Source organism: Malus domestica, chromosome 07 (genome assembly GCF_042453785.1).
Source record: "Malus domestica chromosome 07, GDT2T_hap1".
Classification (NCBI taxonomy): Eukaryota; Viridiplantae; Streptophyta; class Magnoliopsida; order Rosales; family Rosaceae; genus Malus; species Malus domestica.
This window is the reverse complement of record NC_091667.1, coordinates 21,157,632-21,169,284: the sequence shown is the minus strand read 5'-3', so window position 1 is coordinate 21,169,284 and position 11,653 is coordinate 21,157,632. Positions and strand designations below refer to the sequence as shown.

At 36.8% G+C, this 11,653-nt stretch overlaps 2 protein-coding genes across 3 annotated transcripts; both read right to left on the bottom strand.

The window, feature by feature from the left end:
- Nucleotides 1–414: 414 nt before the first annotated feature.
- Nucleotides 415–2,263, bottom strand: LOC139187441 (NDR1/HIN1-like protein 6). The gene is made up of 2 exons (XM_070825713.1): nt 1,524–2,263; nt 415–686 (listed from the first exon to the last, which is right to left on the bottom strand). The coding sequence occupies exons 1-2, from the start codon at nt 2,261–2,263 to the stop codon at nt 671–673; spliced, it is 756 nt and encodes a 251-aa protein (XP_070681814.1). The 3' UTR covers nt 415–670.
- A 1,970-nt stretch (nt 2,264–4,233) lies between these two features.
- Nucleotides 4,234–8,230, bottom strand: LOC103439308 (putative glucose-6-phosphate 1-epimerase). 2 transcript variants are annotated; one of them, XM_070824777.1, is made up of 9 exons: nt 8,076–8,214; nt 7,056–7,452; nt 6,814–6,888; nt 6,184–6,240; nt 5,928–6,091; nt 5,627–5,761; nt 5,386–5,488; nt 4,844–4,943; nt 4,234–4,601 (listed from the first exon to the last, which is right to left on the bottom strand). In XM_070824777.1, exons 2-9 carry the CDS (start codon nt 7,164–7,166, stop codon nt 4,408–4,410), a joined length of 939 nt encoding a protein of 312 aa, XP_070680878.1. In that variant the 5' UTR covers nt 7,167–7,452; nt 8,076–8,214; the 3' UTR covers nt 4,234–4,407. The 2 variants fall into 2 exon arrangements, with proteins under 2 accessions (XP_070680878.1, XP_070680877.1); XM_070824776.1 differs by having other exon boundaries at nt 7,056–8,230.
- Between the last annotated feature and the right edge of the window lie 3,423 nt (nt 8,231–11,653).

Here is an 11,653-nt window from a genome sequence, read left to right as displayed (position 1 = left end):
GCTACATCGGTACATAAGACCCGAAGCTCCGAATCCCCAAGTACAAACTTCTTTAGGTTGGATGGGCTCACGCTCACTACTTTAGGTGATCAAAATTTATGAATCAACATTTGACACAGTCTGCGGAAATGAAGTCAATTCCCCATGACACAAACTGTCTTCTGGCCTTTGCTTCCTTTCCTTTCCTTTCCTTTTCTTTATGAGGCAGCCCCTCTTTTGTAGTCGTCCATAAGTTGTCTCCAACTTTTACCAAACTAATAAAAAGATGTCACAACTTTTTAGTTTACAAATAAATACATATGGCAAAATGTCAGGAGCCAAACAAGCTTTGTTATAAGGAAAAAAAAAAAAAATATATATATATATATATATATATATATATATATATATAATTAAAATTTCAACCCATGCTCCTTCTAAATCGATCTAATTCCAATTGCATCAGAAGGATCGAAATCATGTTAGCCTGTGTTTAGGAATTTAGATGAACACATAGATACTGCCCCCTCCTATTCTTTTTCCTATTTTTGAAACACCAAAGAATATATGATTTTTGTATAAGATGTCTGCTTGAAAGTTGCAGGATCCAGGTAGGTGATCGATGAGCTGACCAAATCAAACTCTCCCTTGTTTTGTCATCAGTTGAACATGTTATGTCAGGATCATGACATCAACGAATGTTGATCCTGCAAGGTGCACACACAGATTGACATCATTACTGCGCTTAATATTCCATACAAGAGTATAAAAGTCCACTTGGGGCCGTAACAAAAAAAATCATCATGCACTCTCTTTTTAAAATCCATTATATTTATTGAGCATGTAAATGGTAGGCATAATAACATTGTGTAAAGTTTCATATTCCAACCGATATGTCAAATTAAAATGTTTTTGGTTATTTATAAAATCAAGTAGGTCAAAATTAAATAATAAAATAATTAATATGTGAAGAAAATAAAGAAATAAGTGGGGCCACCATTAAAATAAAACAAAAAGAAAATAATTTTACGTTGCCTTCAAATTTGGCATCAAAGTGGAGAATGTCAATTCATGTAAGATCTTGACATAATTTTACGTTGCCTTCAAATAATTTTACGTTGCCTTCAAATTAGGAACCAGAAAACCACTTATTTTTGTCAAAATATTCCACATAGAATTTTTGACACCTCCTCCGAAAATGCTAAGTATATATTTCAATGTGATTGCTAACAATTATGGACCTTTACTTTTTGAGAATGCTATTCAAACTTCCCAAACACCTCTAAGTGGTGAATTTTCACGGTGGTTAAGAATTTTCTTTTCAATTCACTACATTTCGAATTCAAATCATTCTTCTTCACTTAATGTAATTAGTGTATAATATCGCTTTGATCTTTTGTCATTAAAATTCAAAGACAATTAGAACGCAATAACATCACAAAGAACATATTTATATACCACATGATGTGACTGGTGTATATGCCATATTAAAAGAAAGAATCTAAAACACGAACACACATGCAAAATTCAAAATAAATAATTACCATTTGAATGCATTGATGGTGCACTTAGGCATCTCCCCTGCATCAACCACCTTCAACTTCACGCCGCCGCACAGTACATTGATCTTCACCGTCCCAATCCTCCACCCTTTGATCACGTACCCAACCCTCGTCTTTCCCTCCACCGCCACTTTTATCTCCTTACTCTTCAGCTGCGCCGCCAGCCTCCGCCCCACCGTCTGATCCACCACTTTATTCCTCACCCTCATATCCATCTTGAAATTCGTCGTGTTCCGGTGCCTCTGCGTGAACCTTCTAAGCTGCTTCGACCCCAGCCCCATCCCGACGTCGTTCTCGTCCCCAAGGATCGCGTGCATCTCGATCCCCTCGCCGTAGAAGATGTCGAGTTTCGGGTTGGGGTTCCTCACCTCGACGCTGGTAACAGCCTGGACGTCCAGGTGGGTCCCGTCGGTCTTGGAGACGGGGTCGAATTTGGGGATCTGGAAGGAGAGGAGGTAGAAGGCCGGGAGGCGGGGGTCGAAGTAGAGGTAGAAGATACCGCCGGCGAGGGCGACGACGATGATGACGATGAGGAGGAAGGTGCAGAAGACGCAGCAGCATATGCGGCAGCATCTACTCCCCCGGCTGCGCTTTGGGCGGAAGGAAGGGGGGACATTGGGTTTCCGGGGTGGTTGTCCGGGTACGGGTCGGCCCGGTTGATATGGGTCTCGGTATCCCGGCGGTTTGTGCACCACCGGTCTTATTGGCGGTTGTTGCGCCATTTTGTTGGATTACTCTGTTTCTGTTATATTCTGGGAAATTTTGCAGAAGAAAACAGAGACCCAAATGCGATTTAATTGAAATTTGAACGAATTTGAAAAAAAAATGTGTAATTATAAAAATGTGGATTGAATTCAAGGAATGGATTGATTTGTGGGTACTGAAATTAATCGTACCGAGCAGGAAGAAGGTGGCAGCACATTTTGAAAACAATGGAATTTGAATTTTTTGGGATTTTGAAGTGCGATGAATTTTTGAATAGCGGATTTGAATTTCTGGGAAAAAGATGAAATGGGTAGTGAAATTTGGAGGATGAAGGTGAAGAATGGAGGGAGAAAGGAAGGGGAAGGATTGAATCTCAGGAAATCGAATCACCAACACAGAGTCTTTCAATTTATGACAAGGAGATAAGAAAGAGAGAGGGAGGGGCAAGCACTAAGGTTTAGGCGCGATATTCACGCGCGCCGTTGGATGCTGATATTGGCGGTTAGGATTTTTGGACAAGATTTTCTTTATTCTATCTTATTTTTTATTTTTTTATTTATAAAATAATTTATTTCAAATCTGGTCCTCAACTTTAGCTGGCTATACTTACCACATATTTATACCATTTCTCTAAGATCATCTTCAACCCTTGGGGTAAAGCCAGAGAATTTTAAGTCATAAGCTAAAAACTGTTTTCTCCTCCAACCCTTGTAGCTTAAAATTTTAACCTAAGATTATTAAACAATTATTTTAGCCTAACTTTTTGTTTTTGGTAACTTTTTTTTGAAAATAAATATTATGTAGATTATCTTAATTTATTTTTATGAACATTTTAATTTAAAAATATTTAAATTCCGATAAGTAATTAAAATCATACAAATACATAGGTGTTTATACATTTTAAAGTTAAATTGATTTAAATTATTTTCTTAATTTATTTTAGACGTTAGATTTAGTTTTGGGCCGTCAAATCTTTTTTTTTACTATTAAATTTGATTTCATTTGATCATAGCTGTTAGATCATAAGTAAAAAAAAACAAAAAAAAAGTTTGAAATATGACAGTTTGGTGGGTCCAGAATAATTTAAGTCATGCTTAAATTCTAGGAGGAATCTAACCTAAAGATATATTTTCTCCCCATGGCTTATTTTAGCTCATGGTTGGAGATGGTTTTTTTTTTTTTTGGAGGGGGGTTTATAATTTAAGTTTTATCCCATAGGTTGGAGATGGTCTGATTGAAGCAGGGTTCATCAACACATATAAGTCTCATATGTATTAAAAAAATGGTACAAATGTGCAATAAAACTAGCATTTTTGCTTTAGAGGTGGTTTCACTTTGGTCTTCAATTTTTTCGTCCCAAGTTGATCCATGAGCGCTTAAGAATTTGTTAATGAGGACAATAGTGGCATGGATTCCAAAATTAATAGGATTAGTGGTGGGTGCTATTCTATTCCACTAGTTTTTGTTTTTAGTTGGCATATACATTAGATTCGAGCAAGAACGGAATTAGAAATTTTTCAACGGGTAAGCTAGCTAAAAATATAGGCACAAGAATTTACGTAGTAGTAGGCAGAGGACGTTTTGAGTAAAATTGAAAAAATAAAATGCCTTTAAAAATTATTGTGTGTCATTTTCTCAACTTTTGTAACAAAAGTTTATTTCTTCCCTTGTTAATCGCACAATCAAAAGTTTAGGGACCAACGTGAGATGGAAAGAACTTAAAAAAATAGATCTGTGAGTGTTTCACTTGTTACCTGAATCACACGTGACTAAATCCCAAACAATACTACCATTCCTCTCGACGATCTTCCCGATTTCATATAAATATTGTATATAGGTTCGCATATGTTAACAATCAGAGTGGCGCAGCGGAAGCGTGGTGGGCCCATAACCCACAGGTCCCAGGATCGAAACATACATAACATAACACGTTATGCTCTCGGCTAATAGCACAACGAAAACCACGTCCTACTCTTTCACAAAAAAATAATAGAAAGCCGGGTCTCGGTGTTTCATTTTATGATCCTAGTTCCGAGAATCCAAGTTTAACAAACTACAACAGGACTGACCCCTTCTACAGTATCCTCTAGCGGCCTAGTGCTACGTAAACTGAAAGCACTTTACCCTATATAATCTGTACTGGTCTTCGAAAACCTCCCTTCTAAAGATCAAGGTGCTCGCTACAGAAGCTCGAAGGCACAACTGAGAGCTGCAGTCGCCCTGTCCACTCCTTGCCTGGCTTCAAGGTGGTTGATTTCTCTATTGCTGCCCCATCCACACAAAGCATTTGTTTGTACTCCTCATCACCAAAATCAACCATAGCCTTCGACTTTTTCTCCCACGGGTTCCAAACAACTGTACGAGGGGAAATGAAAATGCAAACAGAAAGCCAAATTCAGTATCAACAACATATATCTTGGAGGGCAACGCAAAGATCACGCATGAAGTCATCTTTATGTTCAACATGTGAATGTGATATGCTTAGTTTTTCAACAGTCCATTTTTTTTCAATCGTACTGGTTGACATAACAACACTAAGAATTTCACTTTCCGTAAGTATAATAAATAGTGAAAATATCAAATATGTGCCAGCTTACCAACATCTGGTAGTCCTTCCTTTCTGATTACATATGTTCGTTTTTTCTCATGATCAAGGACTGCAACTACATTGGGCGAACTTAGATAAAGTCGACTGACCTGCAAGGGGAAAGTTTTTGTATCTATAAGCCAAAAACTCATACTGCATCAACACTACTAGCAAGAAAATCAAAAATTAGCTAATACTTGTCTCGAACACATTAGAAAGTCGAGACTGAATGAGTTTGGAAGAAAACATTATGAATATAATACTGTTCTAGGAGGTCGAATCGTACTTATTCTTCCATACCACTTACAATTAATATCACAATATGCAGAAATCAATTAATGACATGTTGCCAAATGCCAACTCCTATTGTTTCCGAATTACCTTCAAATTTGACTCAAAATTTTAGAAACAACGGCAAATGAATGAGACAATGAACGAAGTGAACGTATGGGATAAACTTTCACAGACTTTGTGCAAAGACTTCACCATATTCACGGACTGCAACTTCCTGCATTATATGTAAAAGCAATTTCATATGCGTAAGAAACTTGCCTCAGACTCAAATGTTATGGCGTCTCCTTGTTCTGTAAAGCATTTTCTTTCACAAAGGTTGTCTAAGTAGTCAAGTGTCTCCAGCCCCTCTATCCTCACCTCACTATGGACAGAAGTCATTTTCATGTTAAAAAATCGTATCACGTGCCTATAATGGAAGCACATATGCAACAACCAGAAGGCAGATGATTGTGAATTCAACAATAATAGCATTGTGAATTCAACAATAATAGCTACATACCTTATATCAGAAACCGAAAAATAAGTGTGGTAGGCAAAGGAGAAACTAAATGGCTTGCTGTTGACATTTCTAACTCGTGATGTCAGGTTCAGATCTCCATTTGTTGCAAGAGACACCCTAAGTCGAAACTCAAAACTGCAAAGGGAACAAAGAAATGAGAAAACAATTATCTAGGATTTGCTTTTTGGTAAAAAATAGACCATACAAATTTCAATCAACAGGAAACGAGGTGCTTGTCCCCTTTACCTAATGAGAGAGCTTATTGTAGTTTTATATAAGAATACTGCATCCAAGCTCATACCTATGGGGCCAACACTTCAGGTCGTTTTCAGACGGTTTAAGTAGTAGATCAATGAAGGATTTTCCATTCGAATCGTTTGGTTGATGCATTTCAGGATTATCATCAATTGCCCACACCTTGTTCCTCGCAAAACCATGTTGTTCTAGCGATCCACAGTTCCCAAACTTCAAAAGGATTAATTAAAAGCATTAGTTGGAGTTTTCACTTTTTAGTATCTTTTTAAACAGATAGTTTATACAGGAATAATTGATAATACCTGTGGGAAACAAATGACAATTCCTCCTCGCATCGCTTTTGCGGGCTTGAAGATTGCCTATGGTTGATGAAACGCATGTTAAAAAGAATCTATTATCCATATCTCTAGCAGGTAAGATATGTCTTAAACCACTCTTGTAACAGTAACTGCATTGTGCCAAATATCGGCTGCAAAGTTACCTCTAGTATGTATCAGGACATAGCTTTGTATCAAATATAAAATGCAGTTGAAGTTCTGATCCAACTGGAAATCTGATTCAAACTCATTCATAAACTATGAACTAGCACAGATTAGATTATCCTAAAGCAGAGTACTCGGTCAACCCAGTTTTGGTTCTACGTCCAGTCTCCATTGTACGGAGAATATTAGTTCTTCACCAATCAACCAAGTCTTATGAATTGAAAACTCCGGTTTGATCTGGAAAATGTTATAACCCTTGAAAGGTGGTTCTATACATATCTTGTGATTATTTGTCTGAATAATTAGACAAACAACATTTATAAAACATAGAACAATATCCATGCCATGATAAAAGACGAAATCAAATGCTTTCAACTATGACAGCCACAAAATTGTACAAAATAAACAAATGGATGGAAAATATATACAATAGGAAGTGAAAAGTTATACCTTGTTACTAGTGAACAGGAGTTCTTGGCCGTGCTTATTCCTCCACGAAGTGACCTGTCCTCCATGTAAGCTAACCTATGTTATCAGAAGAGAAATCATTAATCACCCCACTAATACAGAAACCGACGTGGTATAGGAACAGAAAATTTCACATTATGAACTAACAATTTAAGGACAAACTCCAAATTCATAGCCTTGGGAAACTTAATCAATGGCGAAAAGAAGAGATTCTCGAATCTCACCCGTGCCGAAGCCCCTTGTTGGTTCTGAAGCACTACCTGTTCTACCCCATTCCTATCTTTTGTAATCTCAATTGCTGCCCTGTATTGACATTCTGCTGCTGAATGCCCCATTTTGTAAAAAACAAGCAGAATTCTACCTCTCCCAACTCAACAAATCCCAGTGACACAATCAAAGATCTATACTTAACCAAACTCCTAAACTTGAGAAAAAAGCAGTAATCTTTCAAACTAAAAGAGAAAACCCAACTACCATTACTCCTCAGATCTACAAAATCTCAACTTTTACAACCCCAAAATGCTAATGCCTCTTCAAGTGTCATTAAAGCACCAAAACCCCAAATCCAGAAAACCCAAGAAGTGAAACTTGGCAGCTGCACAGCAAACCTCCAACACCCACCTAAAATTCATACAATCAATTGAATGTCAAAGATAAGGGCAAAAAAATCCAAATTTGTGCAGCCTCACTTCTGTGTAACTTTGAATTAAACACACTCATAAAAAAGAATAAAACCAAATTCTCAACTGTAACATGCCTTTTTCATAAAACCAATCAAGGGAAAATTGAAAACAAAAAGAATTCAGTCCTTAATTACTTGAAGCAACCTTAAAAGTCTTTTAAGTTTTTAATTAAATTTTCAGGCAGAAGCCTCTCTTAACTTGCAAATTAAACAATGCACAGACAATACGTTGAACAAACACCAAAACTGAGTAAATGTCTAAGTGCAAAGGCAACCCCTTTTCCTAGGAAGCATTCAGTGTTTCGAATTTGGTATTAATAACAGAAGCTATTTCTCTTTACCGAAAAAAAAAAAAAACAGAAGCTATTTCTGAAAGGAACCGAAAAGAAAGAAATTAAAATAAAAAGACCAAAACAAAAGTGTAGGGGACAACATCGTGGGAGAATGAGAAGGAAGTGAATAAAAGAAAAGGAAATATGTTTGAAGATAATGGGAAAAAAAAGCAGTGTTTTGTTGCAGAGATCTAGTAGGAAGGAGTAGGGACGTGGAGAACGAGAAGTACATGAACACTGAACGAGAAAAGTTTGAGAAGCCATTTGTTTGGACCTCACCAACGTCGGCAGCTCTTTTTTGATCTAGCGAGTGCCAACTTTGAATATGGACTGAAAATGACAACGTTTGTGTCCTATGTTTATTGTGGGGTGTTCAGTTTGCTTTTGGCCAAGGATTTTGACTTTAATTTGGATATATTGAGGTGGTAGTAGTGAGCAAGATGAATGATTTTTATGATACTGTAGAAATTGTATGGTTAGGCAATATATTAATCAAGTCAGAGTATTACTCTATTATGATGTCAAACTATTTTTATTTTGTGGTTGCAATAAGATTTACGATTAATATCCTTGAGGTTTTACTTTGTTGGTTGTATTTTTGTTTTTAACATTCTTATTGGAAGAAATTCTGCGTTCAGGTATCACCGATACTTAACTATAAAAAGAATATTAGTGACAATTCTTCATATTATGCAAAAAGGGAGGCTATAAAAAGACTCTAGAACTAGGAGTTGCAAGTGTGAAAGTTTAACATAGTATTCAAAAATAGGATGCTTTAAATTCAATATCAATATATATTTGGTTCAAATGACAACAAGAAACTCGTTTTAGTTACGTCTAAAGTATTATGTTATCTCATTCCACATTGTCCTTGCTTTACTTATCTTCTATTTTGCCCTTTTGTCCAGGTCCACGTTCAACCTTTCGTCTTCGTCTGCTTCCTGTTTTTTTATTTATTTTTTTTATTTTTTACTAGAGAAAAATGTTAAGGAAACTCGTTCAAAGTGAGATTCTTTGTCATCTGACAGTTTAATGTCAATTTTGTGATAACAATATAAAACATTGTGCTAAAAACATGAGGTAGCGGAGAGTTCATGAAGAGTTCCACTTTTAAGATAGTTCTTTGACATTTCAATTGATTGAATTCCCACGCCCTTTATGCATTTTGAATCATCCGAATCATCACATGTAAATGTAACATTAGACATGTGCTTTATAAAGGAGAAATTTTCAGTATGATTGTAACCTCACTATGTACTTGAGACGTGCTTTATAAGGAAGAAAATTCTAACGTAACCACAACACTGCTGTGTATGGCCATGGGTCAGCTGTCTTTGTTTATGTGTTTCTATTGTATCTCTTTGCTAATATTTTGACATATTGTCTCATGACTTAACTGAGAGATAACTTTATGGGTAAATTACATAGTAGTCCCTCAGGTTTGAGGTCTATTACAACCTCATACAACAACTTTAAAACATTTCACTTTCATACATCCAGTACCATTTTATTTCAAAATAACACCTCTGTTAGATTTTCCATCCATTAGTCTGTTAAATGCTGACGTGGCAGCCACATTTGTGTTGATGTGGCGCCACATGGAAAAAAAATATTTGTTATACATTAAAAATATTATAATATTAACCCAATTAAAAAAAAAAAAAAAAAAAAAAAACTAGAAAATCTTGAAACCCAGATCCCTTCTCCCCCCCCCCCCCCCCCCACCCTTCCTTCTGCAACTCCTAAAATCCACTATTCTCCCCGCAACCCCCAAACCCATATACCCCATCTTCATCTTCTTCCCTGCAACCTAGAAATGATAACCCCCCACCCCACCCCACCCGCGTCCCCCACCCCCAACGACCTCACCCCCTACCCACATACCTGCAACAACAAAAAGAAGAAGAAGAAGAGGGAGGAAGAAGAAAAAAAAGAAACCCCCCCGGCCTTGCCGCGACCCTCGACCCACCTCCCTTCCCCCTGCTCCGCCTCAACCCGCGACCCACTTCCCTTCCCTTTCCCCCCCCACCCGCGGCCCTACCGCGACCCGCGACCCACGACCCACTTCCCTTCCCTTCCCCCCACCCCCATACCCCCCTCTCACGCGACCTTCTGGCTACCTTCCCGCGAATTGGGCTTTTTTTTTTTTTTTCTCCCTCTTCTTTTTCTTATTCTTCTTGCAGGTTTTGATGGGGGGGGGGGACGAACTGGGGTTTTTTTTTTTTTCCTCCCTCCTCTTCTTCTTCTTCTTCTTGTTGCAGGTTTTTGGGTTCTAGGTTAGGGATAAGGATGTGGGTCACTTGGGGGGAGGTCGCTGGGGGGTGGGTGAGGGATAGTGGGAAGGGATTGCAGAGAGGAGAGGGGGAAGAAAGGGGATCTGGGTTAGGGTTTTTATGTTTTTTTTTTTTTTTTTAATTGGGTTAATATTATAATATTTTTAATGTATAAAAAATATTTTTTTTCCATGTGGCAGCCACATCAGCACAAATGTGGCTGCCACATCAGCATTTAACAGACTAATGGATGGAAAATCTAACGGAGGTGTTATTTTGAAATAAAATGGTACTGGATGTATGAAAGTGAAATGTTTTAAAGTTGTTGTATGGAGTTGTAATAAACCTCAAACCTGAGGGGCTACTATGTAATTTACCCTAACTTTATTAATTTTTTAATTTGGTATTTAACAATTAAAAAAGAACTTAAATATACAATTAAATAAGCGAGCGTAGGTCAACCTTCTTCTCGATGCTCATATCTCAAACTCTAGCAAATCTCAGCAATCTGAATCATAATCTCTACTCTCCTAATATCTGCAGAAACAACACCATTAATCTTGTACAGGTTTTGTCTTCTGCTTTCTCAAAGCCCATCTTCACTTTTTTCTCCCTATTTGTTTGTTAAAAAAGTGAGCATTGAGCAAATCTCTGCCCCAATCTGTTCTCTATGGATGTACCACTATTTTCTTTATAATAATGAAAATATCAAGAGAAATTTTTATTTGAAACCATATAGCTTCATTCTACATCAAATTTGCTCTCTAGTTTTAGTCCATGAATTATCGTCTGAGTGAACTGCAGATTTACTTGAGAGTGAGCTGCAAATTTAGTCTCTGAATTATCATATGAGTGAAAATTAAGTCTCTAAATTACATTTTAGAAAAATCAGTCCTAAACTACATAAATCTGCCAATTACATTCCTAATATTAGATTCGAAGCTATTTTATTAAATTTTAAGTCAATTAAACTCACGTGAAGGTAGGTTGGTTGTTTTCACAAGTTTAAGGACTTATTTTTTTCTAAGAAATAGTGTATGGAATTAACTTTGGATGGTAGATTAGACATTATGTCCACAATCTAGATGCAACTTTAAGCGCTTATAGGATATGAAATGACGGTATTACCCTATATAATGTGTCATGTGACTTAAGTGGAAAAAAAATTGAATAAAGCAACTTGTAATGAATTTAAGAACTTATTTTATCGAAAAAATAATTCAGATACCTAATTTTTACTGCAGTGATAATTTAAGGACTAAATTGGTAGTTCACCCTTTAAAAGAAAAAAACCCAAAATCAAAATATATGTTCTCTCCTTAGATGTTTTCTCCTTCCAACAAGTCTCGTCTTTCCTTTCAATTCTTCATAATTCAATTGAAATCAAAATCGAAATTAATAAGGACCGGTGAGAATTAATCCCACCAATGAAGAACTATTTTTCCTTTACACAACAAAAACACGTTAGAATGAAGAATGCACCCCATGGAAAATCGCATGGATGCAAGCTTAATTTTAGCATAACCCCACCAATC